Source organism: Phocoena phocoena, chromosome 1 (assembly GCF_963924675.1).
Source record: "Phocoena phocoena chromosome 1, mPhoPho1.1, whole genome shotgun sequence".
Lineage (NCBI taxonomy): Eukaryota > Metazoa > Chordata > Mammalia > Artiodactyla > Phocoenidae > Phocoena > Phocoena phocoena.
In genome coordinates this window covers 118790329-118807322 of record NC_089219.1, presented here as the reverse complement: position 1 = coordinate 118807322, position 16994 = coordinate 118790329, and the positions used below count along the sequence as shown (strand labels likewise).

The 16994-nt window shown below is 40.1% G+C and overlaps 1 protein-coding gene across 1 annotated transcript in view; it reads right to left on the bottom strand.

Moving 5' to 3' along the window:
* Positions 1-604: 604 nt before the first annotated feature.
* HSD17B7 (hydroxysteroid 17-beta dehydrogenase 7) overlaps positions 605-16994 on the bottom strand; it is a 31302-nt gene continuing 14912 nt past the window's right edge. The window contains exons 6-9 of the mRNA XM_065881385.1: positions 15940-16044; positions 14963-15019; positions 11446-11544; positions 605-919 (exon numbers count right to left, since the gene is read on the bottom strand). Of these exons, the coding sequence (XP_065737457.1) occupies positions 818-919; positions 11446-11544; positions 14963-15019; positions 15940-16044 (363 nt within the window). The 3' untranslated portion in view covers positions 605-817. The remainder of the gene's footprint in view (positions 920-11445; positions 11545-14962; positions 15020-15939; positions 16045-16994) is intronic.

The window sequence follows — 16994 nt, the reverse complement described above, 5'->3', positions numbered from 1 at the left end:
GAAGTGTAGCTTTGGCTGCAGTTCACAGAATAAACAAATTGTGACTAGCACAATTTTTTTTTTTTTACATCTTTATTGGAGTATAATTGCTTTACAGTGGTGTGTTAGTTTCTGCTTTATAAAAAAGTGAATCAGTTATACATATACACATGTTCCCATATCTCTTCCCTCTTGTGTCTCCCTCCCACCCCTCTAGGTGGTCACAAAGCACTGAGCTGATCTCCCTGTGCTATGCGGCTGCTTCCCACTACCTATTTTACGTTTGGTAGTGTATGTATGTCCATGCCACTCTCTTGCTTTGTCACAGCTTACCCTTCCCCCTCCCCATACCCTCAAGTCCATTCTCTAGTAGATCTGTGTCTTTATTCCCATCTTACCCCTAGGTTCTTCATGACATTTTTTTTCTTAAATTCCATATATATGTGTTAGCATATGGTATTTGTCTTTCTCTTTCTGACTTACTTCACTCTGTATGACAGACTCTAGGTCCATCCACCTCATTACAAATAGCTCAATTTCGTTTCTTTTTATGGCTGAGTAATATTCCATTGTATATATGTGCCACATATTCTTTATCCATTCATCCAATGATGGACACTTAGGACAATTTTGATATAACACCATTCTTAAGAATATATTATATTTTATCAATCTTTTTCTCACACGCACAAACACACACACAGTCATAGAGGTAATTCTGAAACAAAGAGAAAATCAGAACTCACAGTTTACCACAAATGCACACCATCCAACTCAGAAACCCAGGTGCTCCAGAATCCAGAGAAGGCATGAAAATGGTGCTCAGAGAGCACCATTTTCAGCTCTGGTTTTTGCTTTTTTGAATGGTGACCCTAATATCCTTTTCCAGTTCCAGTAAGTTTTGGTAAAATTTTTCAGCAGTGTCTTCATCTAGGTCTATCTGGAAAAGAAACAAAGATAGGGATGACTATGAAGGAAAAATGAAATGAATAGTATTTGAATAAAAGGGAGCCATTTAAATAACACAGGTAAGAGAACCCAAAATAGGGCCAGTTGGAATGGGCTGTGGTGGCAGCCATGTGGGGAATGTCAGGAATCCTGAGGACACATTAACTCTCCATCCAAACTCCAACACTCACCAAGCCAACTGATGCTTCCCTTAAATAGCAAGACTGAAAGATCTGAGCTTTGCTGTCTCCCCTAACTGCTGTGTACCTAGTAACAGAAGACACCAAACATCTGTGATATAAAAAAGGCCAAGAGAGGAAAATCAAGAAATTTTTTTTAAATTCCAACTGCTACTTACTTCCTAATATCCACATTCTTTAGTAAAAGAACCCTGATCTTAGCTGAGCTCACTGCCCTGCAGATGAAAGACTACATTTCCAGCCTACACTGAAGTTAGTGGTACCAGGTGACCATGTTCTGGCCAATGAGATGGAAGTGGAAGTGTTGTATGGTACCTATCCAGGACTCTCTTTAAAAGGAATGGGGCACCCCTTTCTTTCTCCCTTCTTCCATGCTGCTCCCCTGAGCTATAAGGATGAGGGCCACACCTCAGGGATGACAGAAGGAACCTGGGCACCTGACAATTTGCAGAGCTGCCAGGCCAGCCTAAGGTTGCCTCTCCAAACTACTTTACATGCGAGAAACCTAAGCTTTTATCTTGTTTAATCCACTATTATTTTACACTCTTCTGTTTTATGTAGAAAATCTAATTTTAATTTACACACTGTATGTAAAAGCAAACTTTCAGCCCCTATAAAGTGTTTGTTATCTCTTTCTAAGTCAACACAGAGCCTAAACTTAAAAAAAAAAAAAGCCTCTTTCTTCATGAAGCTAAAAGGCTAAAAAATGAAAGAAAACTTTATAACATTTTGGAAAAAATATTTCTATTCGTTCAATCATCTTAGTGTTTTTTCATGTTGTAACTGGAAAAGACATTATAGCTCTCTTTAGTTCAACCCAACCTTTAAACAGAGCAGAGAGCTGACTTTCCAAAATTAATCAAAGGTTAAAACATATTCTGCAGTGCTGGGGAAATGGCGGAAGAGTAAGACGTGGAGATCACCTTCCTCCCCACAGATACACCAGAAATACATCTACACGTGGAGCAACTCCTAAAGAACACCTACTGAATGCTGGCAGAAGACCTCAGACCTCCCAAAAGGCAAGAAACTCCCCAAGTACCTAGGTAGGGCAAAAGAAAAAACAGAGACAAAAGAATAGGGACGGCACCTGCACCAGTGGGAGGGAGCTGTGAAGGAGGAAAGGTTTCCACACACTAGGAAGCCCCTTCGCGGGCAGAGACTGCGGGAGGCGGAGGGGGGAGCTTCAGAGCCGCGGAGGAGAGCACAGCAACAGGGGTGCGGAGGGCAAAGTGGGGAGATTCCCGCACAGAGGATCGGTGCCGACCGGCACTCACCAGCCCGAGAGGCTTGTCTGCTCACTGCCGGGGTGGGCGGAGCCGCAAGCTGAGGCTCCGGCTTCGGTCGGAGCAGCGCAGGGAGAGGACTGGGGTTGTTGGCTTGAACATAGCCTGAAGGGGTTAGTGCACCAAGGCTAGCCAGGAGGGAGTCCGGGGAAAAGTCTGCACCTGCCGAAGAGGCAAGAGACTTTTTCTTCCCTCTTTGTTTCCTGGTGCGCAAGGAGAGGAGTTTAAGAGCGCTGCTTAAAGGAACTCCAGAGACGGGCGCGAGCCGTGACTAAAAGCGCGGGGCCCAGAGACGGGCGCGAGCCGCAGCTAAAAGCATGGACCCCAGAGATGGGCAGGAGACGCTAAGGCTGCTGCTGCTGCCACCAAGGGGCCTGTGTGCAAGCACAGGTCACTATCCACACCCCTCTTCCAGGGAGCCTGTGCAGCCCGCCACTGCTAGGTTCCCGGGATCCAGGGACAACTTCCCCGGGAGAACACACGGCTGGCCTCAGGCTGGTGCAACGTCACGCTGGCCTCTGCCGCCACAGGCCCACCCTGCACGCAGTGCCCCTCCCTCCCACCGGCCTGAGTGCACCAGAGCCCCCGAATCAGTGGCTCCTTTAACCCCGTCCTGTCTGAGCAAAAAACAGACGCCCTGCAGCGACCTACACGCAGAGGCGGGGCCAAATCCAAAGCTGAGCCTCTGGGAGCTGTGAGAATGAAGAAGAGAAAGGGAAATCTCTCCCAGCAGCCTCAGAAACAGCGGATTAAAGCTCCACAATCAACTTGATGTACCCTGCATCTGTGGAATACATGAATAGACAATGAATCATCCCAAATTAAGAAGGTGGACTTTGAGAGCAAGATCTATGATTTTTTCCCCTTTTCCTCTTTTTGTGAATGTGTACGTGTATGCTTCTGTGTGAGATCTTGTCAGTATAGCTTTGCTTCCACCATTTGTCCTAGGGTTCTATCCGTCCATTGTTTTTTTTAAATTTTTTCTTAATAACTAATTCTAATAACTTTATTATACTTTACCTTCTTTCTTTCTTTCTTTCTTTCTTCCCTTCCTTCCCTCCTTTAGACAACGAATCATCCCAAAATGAGGAGGTGGACTTTGAGAGCAAGATTTATGATTTTTTCCCCTTACCTCTTTTTGTGAGGGTGTATGTGTATGCTTCTGTGTAAGATTTTGTCTGTATAGCTTTGCTTCCACCATTTGTCTAAGGTTCTATCCATGCCTTTTTTTTCCTAAATAATTATTTTTTAATTCAATAAATTTATTATACTTTTATTTTACTGTATCTTCTTTGTCTTTTTTCCTTCCTTCCCTCCTTCCTTCCATCCTCTCTCCCTCCCTCCTTTCTTTCCCTCTTGCCTTCTTTCCTTCTTTCTTTGTTTCCTTCTTTCTTTCTTTCTTTCTTCCTTCCTTCCTTCCTTCCCTCCTTTCTTTCTTTCTTTCTTCCTACTTCTACTAATTCTCTCTACTTTTTCTCCCTTTTATTCTGAGCCGTGTGGATGAAAGGCTCTTGGTACTCCAGCCAGGAGTCAGGGCTCTGCCTCTGAGGTGGGAGAGCCAACTTCAGGACACTGGTCCACAAGACACCTCCCAGCTCCACATAATATCAAACAGCAAAAATCTTCCAGAGACCTCCATCTTAAACCCAGCACCCAGCTTCACTCAACGACCAGCAAGCTACAGTGCTGGACAACCTATGCCAAACAACTAGCAAAACAGGAACACAACCCCACCCATTAGCAGAGAGGCTGCCTAAAATCATAATAAGGCCACAGACACCCCAAAACACACCACCAGACGTGAACCTGCCCACTAGAGAGACAAGATCCAGCCTCATCCACCACAGCACAGGCACTAGTCCCCTCCACCAGGAAGCCTACACAACCCACTGAACCAACCTTAGCCACTTGGAGACAGACATCAAAAACAACGGGAACTACGAATGTGCAGCCTGCAAAAAGGAGACCCCAAACACAGTAAGATAAGCAAAATGAGAAGACAGAAAAACACAGAGCAGATGAAGGAGCAAGATAAAAATGCACCAGACCTAAAAAATGAAGAGGAAATAGGCAGTCTACCTGAACAAGAATTCAGAATAATGATAGTAAAGATGATCCAAAATCTTGGAAATAAAATGGACAAAATGCAAGAAACATTTAACAAGGACCTAGAAGAACTAAAGATGAAACGAACAACGAAGAACAACACAATAAATGAAATGAAAAAGACTCTAGATGGGATCAATAGCAGAATAACTGAGGCAGAGGAACGGATAAGTGACCTGGAAGATAAAAGAGTGGAAATAACTACTGCAGAGCAGAATAAAGAAAGAAGAATGAAAAGAACTGAGGACAGTCTCAGAGACCTCAGGGACAACATTAAACACACCAACATTCGAATTACAGGGGTTCCAGAAGAAGAAGAGAAAAAGAAAGGGACTGAGAAAATATTTGAAGAGATTATACTTGAAAACTTCCCTAATATGGGAAAGGAAATAGATAATCACGTCCAGGAAGCACAGAGAGTCCCATACAGGATAAATCCAAGGAGAAATATGCCAAGACACATATTAATCAAACTGTCAAAGATTAAATACAAAGAAAGCATATTAAAAGCAGCAAGGGAAAAATAACACACAAGGGAATCCCCATAAGGTTAACAGCTGATCTCTCAGCAGAAACTCTGCAAGCCAGAAGGAGTGGCAGGATATACTGAAAGTGATGAAGGAGAAAAACCTGCAACCAAGACTACTCTACCCAGCAAGGATCTCATTCAGATTTGATGGAGAAATTAAAACCTTTACAGACAAGCAAAAGCTGAGAGAGTTCAGCACCACCAAACCAGCTTTACAACAAATGCTAAAGGAACTTCTGTAGGCAAGAAACACAAGAGAAGGAAAAGACCTATAATAACAAACCCAAAACAATTTAGAAAATGGGAATAGGAACATACATATCGATAATTACCTTAAATGTAAATGGACTAAATGCTCCCACCAAAAGACACAGATTGGCTGAATGGATACAAAGACAAGACCAATACATATGCTGTCTACAAGAGACCCACTTCAGACCTAGAGACACATACAGACTGAAAGGAAGCGGATGGAAAAAGATATTCCATGCAAATGGAAACCAAAAGAAAGCTGGAGTAGCAATTCTTATATCAGACAAAATAGACTTTAAAATAAAGTCTATTAGAAGAGACAAAGAAGGACACTACATAACGATCAAGGGATTGATCCACGAAGAAGATATAAAAATTGTAAATATTTACGCACCCAACACAGGAGCACCTCAATACATAAGGCAAAAACTAACAGCCATAAAAGGGGGAATTGACAGTAACACATACATAGTAGGGGACTTTAACACCCCACTTTCACCCATGGACAGATCATCCAAAATGAAAATAAATAAGGAAACACAAGCTTTAAATGATACATTAAACAGGACGGACTTTACTGATATTTATAGCACATTCCATCCAAAAACAACAGAATACACATTTTTCTCAAGTGCTCATGGAACATTCTCCAGGATAGATCATATCTTGGGTCACAAATCAAGCCTTGGTAAATTTAAGAAAACTGAAATTGTATCAAGTATCTTTTCCGACCCCAACACCATGAGACTAGATATCAATTACAGGAAAAGATCTGTATAAAATACAAACACATGGAGGCTAAACAATACACTACTTAATAACGAAGTGATCACTGAAGAAATCAAAGAAGAAATAAAAAAATACCTAGAAACAAATGACAATGGAAACACAACGACCCAAAATCTATGGGACGCAGCAAAAGCAGTTCTAAGGGGGAAGTTTATAGCAATACAAGCCCATCTTAAGAAGCAGGAAACATCTCGAATAAACAACCTAACCTTGCACCTCAAGCAATTAGAGAAAGAAGAACAAAAAACCCCCAAAGTTAGCAGAAGGAAAGAAATCATAAAAATCAGATCAAAAATAAATGAAAAAGAAATGAAGGAAATGATAGCAAAGATCAATAAAACTAAAAGCTGGTTCTTTGAGAAGATAAACAAAATACATAAGCCACTAGCCAGACTCATCAAGAAAAAAAGGGAGAAGACTCAAATCAATAGAATTAGAAATGAAAAAGGAGAAGTAACAACTGACAGTGCAGAAATAAAAAAGATCATGAGAGATTACTACAAGCAACTCTATGCCAATAAAATGGACAATCTGGAAGAAATGGACAAATTCTTAGAAATGCACAACCTGCCAAGACTGAATCAGGAAGAAATAGAAAATATGAACAGACCAGTCACAAACACTGAAATTGAAACTGATTAAAAATCTTCCAACAAACAAAATCCCAGGACCAGATGGCTTCACAAGCGAATTCTATCAAACATTTAGAGAAGAGCTAACACCCATCCTTCTCAAACTCTTCCAAAATATAGCAGAGGGAGGAACACTCCCAAATTCCTTCTAAGAGGCCACCATCACCTTGATACCAAAACCAGACAAGGATGTCACAAAGAAAGAGAACTACAGGCCAATATCACTGATGAACATAGAAGCAAAAATCCTCAACTAAATACTAGCAAACAGAATCCAACAGCACATTAAAAGGATCATACACCACGATCAAGTGGGGTTTATTCCAGGAATGCAAGGATTCTTCAATATACGCAAATCTATCAATGTGATAAACCATATTAATAAATTGAAGGAGAAAAACCATATGATCATCTCAATAGATGCAGAGAAAGCTTTTGACAAAATTCAACACCCATTTATGATAAAAACCCTGCAGAAAGTAGGCATAGAGGGAACTTTCCTCAATATAATAAAGGCTGTATATGACAAGCCCACAGCCAACATCATCCTCAATGGTGAAAAACTGAAAGCATTTCCACTAAGATCAGGAACAAGACAAGGTTGCCCACTCTCACCACTGTTATTCAACATAGTTTTGGAAGCTTTAGCCACAGCAATCAGAGAAGAAAAGGAAATAAAAGAAATCCAAATCAGAAAAGAAGAAGTAAAGCTGTCACTGTTTGCAGATGACATGACAGTATACATAGAGAATCCTAAAGATGCTACCAGAAAACTACTAGAGCTAATCAATGAATTTGGTAAAGTAGCAGGATACAAAATTAATGCACAGAAAACTCTGGCATTCCTATACACTAATGATGAAAAATCTGAAAGTGAAATCAAGAAAACACTCCCATTTACCACTGCAACAAAAAGAATAAAATACCTAGGAATAAACCTACCTAAGGAGACAAAAGACCTATATGCAGAAAATTACAAGACACTGATGAAAGAAATTAAAGATGATACAAATAGATGGAGAGATATACCATGTTCTTGGATTGGAAGAATCAACATTGTGAAAATGACTCTACTACCCAAAGCAATCTATAGATTCAATGCAATCCCTATCAAACTACCACTGGCATTTTTCACAGAACTAGAACAAAAAGTTTCACAATTTGTATGGAAACACAAAAGACCCCGAAAAGCCAAAGCAATCTTGAGAACAAAAAACAGAGCTGGAGAAATCAGGCGCCCTGATTTCAGACTATATTACAAAGCTACAGTAATCAAGACAGCATGGTACTGGCACAAAAAACCGAAAGATAGGTCAATGCAACAAGATAGAAAGCCCAGAGATAAACCCACACACATATGGACACCTTATCTTTGATAAAGGTGGCAGGAATGTAAAGTGGAGAAAGGACAGCCTCTTCAATAAGTGGTGCTGGGAAAACTGGATAGGTACATGTAAAAGTATGAGATTAGATCACTCCCTAACACCATACACAAAAATAAGCTCAAAATGGATTAAAGACCTAAATGTAAGGCCAGAAACTATCAAACTCTTAGAGGAAAACATAGGCAGAACACTCTATGACATAACTCACAGCAAGATCCTTTTTGACCCACCTCCTAGAGAAATGGAAATAAAAACAAAAATAAACAAATGGGACCTAATGGAACTTCAAAGCTTTTGCACAGCAAATGAAACCATAAACAAGACCAAAAGACGACCCTCAGAATGTGAGAAAATATTTGCAAATGAAGCAACTGACAAAGGATTAATTTCCAAAATTTACAAGCAGCTCATGCAGTTCAATAACAAAATAACAAACAACCCCATCCAAAAATGGACAGAGGACCTTAATAGACATTTCTTCAGAGAAGATATACAGACTGCCAGCAAACACATGAAAGAATGCTCAACATCATTAATCATTAGAGAAATGCAAATCAAAACTACAATGAGATATCATCTCACACCAGTCAGAATGGCCATCATCAAAAAATCTAGAAACAATAAATGCTGGAGAGGGTGTGGAGAAAAGGGAACCCTCTTGCACTGCTGGTAGGAATGTGAATTGGTTCAGCCACTGTGGAGAACAGTATGGAGGTTCCTTAAAAAACTACAAATAGAACTACCATATGACCCAGCAATCCCACTACTGGGCATATACACTGAGAAAACCAAAATTCAAAAAGAGTCATGTACCAAAATGTTCATTGCAGCTCTATTTACAATAGCCCGGAGATGGAAACAACCTAAGTGTCCATCATCAGATGAATGGATAAAGAAGATGTGGCACATATATACAGTGGAATATTAGCCATAAAATGAAATGAAATTGAGCTATTTGTAATGAGGTGGATAGACCTAGAGTCTGTCATACAGAGTGAAGTGGGAAAGAGAAAGACAAATACCATATGCTACCACATATATATGGAATTTAAGAAAAAAAAATGTCATGAAGAACCTAGGGGTAAGACAGGAATAAAGACACAGACCTACTGGAGAACGGACTTGAGGATATGGGGAGGGGGAAGGGTGAGCTGTGACAGGGTGTGAGAGAGGCATGGACATATATACACTAACAAACGTAAGGTAGATAGCTAGTAGGAAGCAGCCGTATGGCACAGGGATATCGGGTGGGTGCTTAGTGACCACCTGGAGGGGTGGGATAGGGAGGGTGGGAGCGAGGGAGACGCAAGAGGGAAGAGATATGGGAACATATGTATATGTATAACTGATTCACTTTGTTATAAAGCAGAAACTAACACACCATTGTAAAGCAATTATACCCCAATAAAGATGTTAAAAAAAAAAACATTCTGCAATGCATTTCTATGAAATGCTAATAAAATACTTTGGTTTATAGAATTAAACATTTTCTCCCCTCGGTAAACCAGTTATTCCTTCGAGATCAATAGATAGTAAGTCCAAACTAATTCTGAGGGCCTAAAAGTAAGCTCATTAGTTTACAACAGAGTTCCCAAAGTGTGTTCTTTGGGATGATGTTAAGCATTATGTAAAATTTAAAGAGAAAAGAAAAAGTTGTATAATCAAGAATAGCTTGCAAGCAGCAGGATGAAACACGTCACGCATATTTCTTAACTGTATCAACTTCTCAAAGCCTTTACTGGGTTAATGTGCATTGTGCATGTCTCTGAAAGAGGGACATATAATATGAAGCATTTCTCAAATTTACTTGGCTGACAAACTGCTTTCTGCAAATCTTCTCAAGGAACTATCCCACAAAAGGTATTTTGGGAAACACTGGAGGTTCATAGGTTCATTTTCAGTAAACGTATACCACGGGAAGCAGAGATCCTGGTTCCCCTTAGACCTCAAGCTACTGACATAGACAAGATCACTGACAATTTTGACTCTGACTTAGCTAACTTATTTGCTTCAATCTAAGTTTATTTTATGCCGATTCCTCCTCACAATAAGATAGGCAGTGAAAAATGGGAAGCTAAAGTAAACCTTACTCATGACAAAAATACAACAAAATTAGGACTTCACTGGTGGCGCAGTGGTTAAGAATCCGCTTACCAATCCACCTACCGATGTGAGGGACACGGATTCGAGCCCTGGTCCAGGAAGATCCCACATGTCTCAAAGCAACTAAGCCCGTGCGCCACAACTACTGAGCCTGTGCTCTAGAGCCCGTGAGCCACAGCTACTGAGGCCCGCGCACCTGGAGCCCGTGCTCTGCAACAAGAGAAGCCACTGCAATGAGAAGCCCGTGCACTGCAAGGAAGAGTAGACCCCGCTCGCCGCTACTAGAGAAAGCCCACGTGCAGCAACGAAGACCCAATGCAGCCAAAAAACAACAACAACAACAACAACAAAATTAATCCTTACAGGGTCGAAATAAAACTTTTTTCATTTTTCTAATATGTAACTATGTTTATTTTTATTATTTATTTATCTAGCTGTGCCGCATCTTGGTTGCAGCAGAAAGGATCTTCGTTGCCGCGTGTGGGATCTTTAGGTGCAGCATATGGGATCATTTTTAGTTGTGACATGCGAGACCTAGTTCCCTGACCAGGGATCGAACCCCGGCCCCCCTGCATTGGGAGTGCTGAGTCTTAACCACTGGGCCACCAGGGAAGCCTCCTGTAACTATGTTTAATTTCATTTTAGGTTACACAGAGTCTACAAAACACAGCATTCATTTTTTTCCCAAACTCCATCCCGTACCTCTTCAAAACACCAGTCTATTAAAGCTAACAGTTGTCATAAGTGGAACTGAACACTCAAAGGGAAGCTAACTTCACTCAGAAAGATGCTTTATATTTCATCCAACTTGTGACACATTTCTTGAGCACCTGCCATGTGCAAGGGAACATGCTAGGAAAGGGGGTGCAATCCCCCCCTCCTCATGGAGCTTATCCTTGGACAAGGGGGCCCGCTACTGAATGAATACTACACAGAACTGGCATAAGAGGTCAAAAAAGCCTAGCATGAAAGCATCTGACCTGATGTAAAAGGTCACGTGAAAGCTGTGATCTTAAACAGTAGAAATGAATCAGTAGAAAGAAGGGTAAGAGCAGTTTAGGTGGAGAGAAGGTGTGCCATGGCTGAGAGGCAGGAGAGAGCAGAAAGAAATGAAAACAGGCCCATGTGATACCAGCGAGCGGAGACGGAAGCCCCAGGAGAGAGAAGCTGGGCAGCTGGTAGGGCTGGTCAGGAACCCAGCAGCAACCTCTTCAGTGAAACAAAGGAAACATTTACCTTTTTGGACGTTACGTAATTGCTTCCAAAGCCAGTGGTGGCACTCAGATATTTCACCAGAGGATCGAGAGACTCGGGCTTTTGGTGGAAAAGCCAGACCTGGAAAAGAAGAGGGTGTCAGTGATTCTTCTCTTCTGCCCAAGGTGAGTGAGGCTGGAGGGGATGTACAATCAGCACTTTACAGAGCCCCAGACAAATTCTAAAAGTCCTCCTGAACAGCATCAGCTCACTGTGATGCCTTCATGAACCACTACTATAATTCGAAGGAAGACAGTAGGGAAGCCTGCTTAATAGCATCCTGTGAAATTTTTATTTAAAGCAAAAAACCATATTTTAGCTGTCTCTTCTCTTAATCCCCAGATTAAAGTTCATGGCATGTGGTCTGGAGCTTATTCAGAGTGGATACTCAGCTCACGCCACAGTAAAGTATGGGTCACTGATGTGATATTCTATTAATAGATAAGCACACACACGTACAACTTTCAAAAGATGTACGTGGTAAAAAGTCTTCCTCCCCAATTTTCTAGCCACCCAGTTCTCCTCTCTGGAAGCAAACACTCATGCTACTGTTTTGTATATTCTTCTAAGGAAATCTATTTGCTTAAAAACATACATATCCATTTCTCTTATGCAAACGGAAGCAAAATATACACACTACTCCACACTTTGCATTTTTCACTTGAATAGGCCTTGGAGATACTTTCAAATCAGTATATGAAAATTTTATTCTCTTTTAAAGTAGCACAGTATTCCATTTCATGGATGTGCCATACTTTATATAATCAGTTTTCAACTGCTAGACCTAGAGGTTCTTTCCAGTTTTTGCTATTACAAACCTCACTGTGATGAATGATGAATACATCATTCCATATAAATTTGAGTACATCTATAAGATAAATATCAAAGATGGAACTGCTGGGTTAAGGGTATGTGTGTTTATTATTTTGAATGATCTTGTCAAAGAGTCCTTGATAGAGGCTATAGGAGTCTACTCTCCCCCAGCAATGTAGAAGAGTGCTTATTTCCCTAGACCACTGTCAATATAGTACATTATCAAACTTTCTAATCTTTGCTAATCAGAGTTGAAAAACAGTTTTCCATTATAGTTTTAATTCGCATTTCTCTTAGTAGGAGTAAGATTAGGCATCTTTTCATATGATTAAAACAGTTTCAAAACTCTCTGTTCATGTCCTTTGCCTATTGTTCCAATAGGTTGTTTCTCTTGATTTGTTGAAGCTCCTTAGATATTAAGAAAATGTAACCCTTTATCTATGGTATGAGTAGCAGGTGTTCTTCCACTTTGTGGTTACTCTTTCGAGTATATGTGTAGTGAGAATTTTAGTCATGTAAAATTTTTTTACTTTTATTAAATCAAAATTTTCAGTCTTTTCTTTTATGGTTACTGGGCGTAGCTAAGCCTCCACACTCTTAAATTATTTTATAACTTCCCCGTTTTTTCTTTTTTGGCAGCACCAAGCAGCCTGTAGGATCTTAGTGCCCCACCCCCCGTATTTTTTTCTAGTAACTATATATTTTAATTTTTATGGATCTTTTAACTTACCTAGAATTTTATTTGACAGTAAGGTAAGAAGAAAAGATCCTATTCTATTATTTTCTGAATAAACCATCTTTTCCCCATTGTTTTGGAAGGCCATCATTATCATATACCAAATCCCAGTATGCTATGGGCCTATTCTCAACTTTCTATTCTGTTCCATTGATCTGTCAGTTCACATGCCAGAACTATACTTTTTTCATTAAGATGGTCTTCTTTAAAATCTCAAATGCTGAAATACACAGAATCCTTTACAATAAGCCTTCTCTCATTGACTCCTATAATTCCTATTTTATAGTTAATAGTAAAAGGCTTAGATGAGTGAAAAACATGTGCCCAAGGGTTCACAGCCAGAAACTGGAGAAATGGAATTTGAACAGAATTACTATAATTCTATAGTAATAGAATTATATATAGCACATTCTTAACCACTGTGCTTTAGGCCACTCAGGTTCAAACCATTTAAGGAGATAAAACTTATCCAAAGATTGAAGAGATTCTTGCTACACATGTGGTGTGCTCAAACCCTCATTTGCATCCACCAGCATATATAACCATCACTAAGTGGTAATTACGTCCTACCCATCCACACTGAAGGAAATTACAGCAGGGTCACAACAAACTTTTAAAACTGTGACACTGGGGTCATGCTGCTCATCTCATCCAAATCCAACCTATCCTTCAGAGCCCGGATTAAGCCCCACTCAGCAAGCAAAGCCTCCTCCGACTAGTCCAGCCCCACTGTGATCCTCCTTTCTGATTATTCCTCCAGTACTTGCCACCAGATGACAGAACGTCTTACTTTCTTGTCTATTTTCTCTATTCATTCTTTTTTTCTAAACATGACTCTAAGCTCCTTAGGAACTTCTAACTATTTTGACTTCTAACTAGATTTTGACTTCTATTTCCACACCACCGACACTCAATATATACTTGACCTCTAGACTTGATTTTCAGTGACATAAATGTGCGGAATGAGTGCCCTAAAGGACTATTCATTATCTTAAATAGTTTGACATATACATTAAGAAATCATTAAAATGAGTTTAAAAGTACTTGCTTCTACTGTGTGTCTCTACAATCAATGCATTTGCTTCTGCAATGTTTACCAAAAGAAGAGTGCCAAGTCAATTCCCTTAACGTTTGCCTTAATTTCAATTCAGCTACGATTTAAGAATCTGTTAAGTATGAGCACTACAGTGCTAGGCTCTCGGGTTTTCAAGATGCCTAGCAAAGACCCTGAGGGAGCTAAATGGAGTGAGGGAGACACACATACACACAGAACTGACTTTCATACAATAGAATTTCAACCAGATGGTGTAAAGCACAGAGGACAAATAAATTTCATCTTGTATGATGATTCTGATCCATTAGTAGTGGATGTCTTTGGGCCTTGAGTTGAAAAACACTCAGAGACATCATTTATGTAAACAGAACAGAGTATTATGATCCATTACTAATGTCTGCCATTGATGAGGAAACACATGCAATCCACACATGTGCGATTTAAGGAAACGAACTTGTTTTCTAATAAAGTAACAACTCGATTCTCGAATATTAACAAAGAGAACCTTCCCATAAGGAAATGGAGCTGGACGTCTTTGCCTCTACTCTTGACCCATGAAACACACCTTCTCCACAGGAAATCTCACACTGACTGCCCAGCCACCGTCTTGCTTTGCCTGCCGCTGCAGTATTCCACGCTGTGCTCTCCTCCAGCTGCTCATGTATTTTGCTTCTACAGAAGTGCTGTCCCCACAACCATGGTATCCAGTGCCATGAAACATACTAAACTTTCAAAGTTCACGCCTAATGCTCAGAACTTAGTCCTAAACAGGACCTTGATTATTCAGAGCTTGTTCTCTTATCTTTTCTGTTAAGATTGTTTCTAAACCAGTGAACTTACAGTCTACATCTGTGAATACATTGTATTCACAATATATTAAAACTCTAGTAACATACCAATGCTTCTGTTCCATTGTATGGTGTCAACGTGAAAGCATTTGCGAAAAAGCGGAACTAAGAAAAAGAAAACCATAGTCATTTCGTGGTGGTTTAGAGTCACAAAAGCATTATTCATTTAAATATTAATAAAAGACAACTTGCATTTCTTATTATAGAGCATTTTTTAAGTTTCAAAAGATAAAGAAATCTAAATAAGAAATATCACTTAATCTCCATTACTCCAATCAACCACTGTTAACATGAAGGCATATTTCCTTCTCATCTTTTTTCTCCGCCTGCTATAATGGAGGGATATTTTTTTCCTGAGCTCTACAAGGGAGGGACATTTCCTAAAAGCAACATTTTCTAATGTGTGCTGGAGAACACTGGTCCTGCAAGATGCTCAAAATACAAAACAAACAAGCAAAAACACGATTCTATGATCATACAATGCACAATCATACACTTTTGGGGAACTTTTAATGCATCTGACTAGATTAAAAGCTCAGAGAAATCCAGTTTGATATCGTTTAACTCATTATTGACCAGGGGATTTTTGCAGAAACTAATGCCCGTAGCCAGCAATTTGTTATGAATATTGAAACGTCTCTAGTCAATGACGCTTGGGTAACAGAAGACGTATTAATATGTCTCTGAGACGTATATAACATATTACTGAGACATAATATACGTCTCAATAATATGTGAACACAGGTTTCCCAAAATTATATAATCATAGAACTCTTGGGATCTATGGTACATGACCAAAGAAACATTCCCTTATAGAAAAGTGGACACTCAGATGGTGGTACAGTCAGAATATCAGGTAGTATGAAGCAGAGAGATTACATGCTAAGTAACGCCAAAACCCTTGAATGAAATGGAATTCTGCCACCTTTAGATTCAATTTCTTATTTCCCAACCCTTAAACACAACTTTTTGGTTCCAACTCGAACAGCTTAAGTAAACTAAGACAAGAAGTGTTCATCACTTACCAGCCATATGATTGGCATGATCAACATCCACACAAAGGGAGGCATAATTCCATATGTCAAATTGGTCAACACCGTACCTGGGCACGCTACACTGGAATACAGACCCTGGGAACACAAAGAGGGGTAGCAATTAATTTTAATTCAATATACTTTGAGTCACCTATGTGCTAGTTAATAAAGGAGATACACAAATGAGCCAGCAAGCCAGGGCATCAAGGATTTATGCTCTAAGTTGTCCTTGAAGCTGGGTAGACCATTTCAGTTTAAGAATCATGTACTGAGAACTCACTATGAGAGGCACTCAGGGTGCAAGAAATAGTAAGATAAAGTCTCTATTCTCAAGAAACTTAGAGAACAAAGAATAACCAAGCTTGAAGCTGGCCGAGAAAAGTAGGACCTGGTTACCTGAGTTTTCCATGTTATTAGCTTAATTGAAGATCAGCTGACCAATCAAAATAAGCTGTGACAAAGCGAGAGAGTGGCATGGACATATATACACTACCAAACGTAAGGTAGATAGCTAGTGGGAAACAGCCGCATAGCACAGGGATATCGGCTGGGTGCTTTGTGACCGCCTGGAGGGGTGGGATAGGGAGGGTGGGAGGGAGGGAGACGCAAGAGGGAAGAGATATGGGAACATGTGTATATGTATAACTGATTCACTTTGTTATAAAGCAGAAACTAACACACCACTGTAAAGCAATTATACTCCAATAAAGATGTTAAAAAAAAATAATAAGCAGTTAAGATAAAAAAAGACATACACAGTAAAGTCTTTGCCTGCAAGAAGTTTCTGATCTAGTAAATACAGACAACTAAACCTCAACTGTGTCTGTTTCCCTGCAGGTATAGAAGGTCCATATCTCCAGCTTGAGTTGGGAGCTCCTGGCATCAGAGAGGAATGAGGGCTGTGTGTGGTTCCACAAAGACCTCCTCCAACTGAAGATCTCTAAATCAGGTTCTTAGCCCAGGACTCATCATTTTAGAAAGATCTGTTCTATAAAGAGAGCCCCAGTTAACATACGACACGTATTAGTAATAGAAGAGGCCCTGGG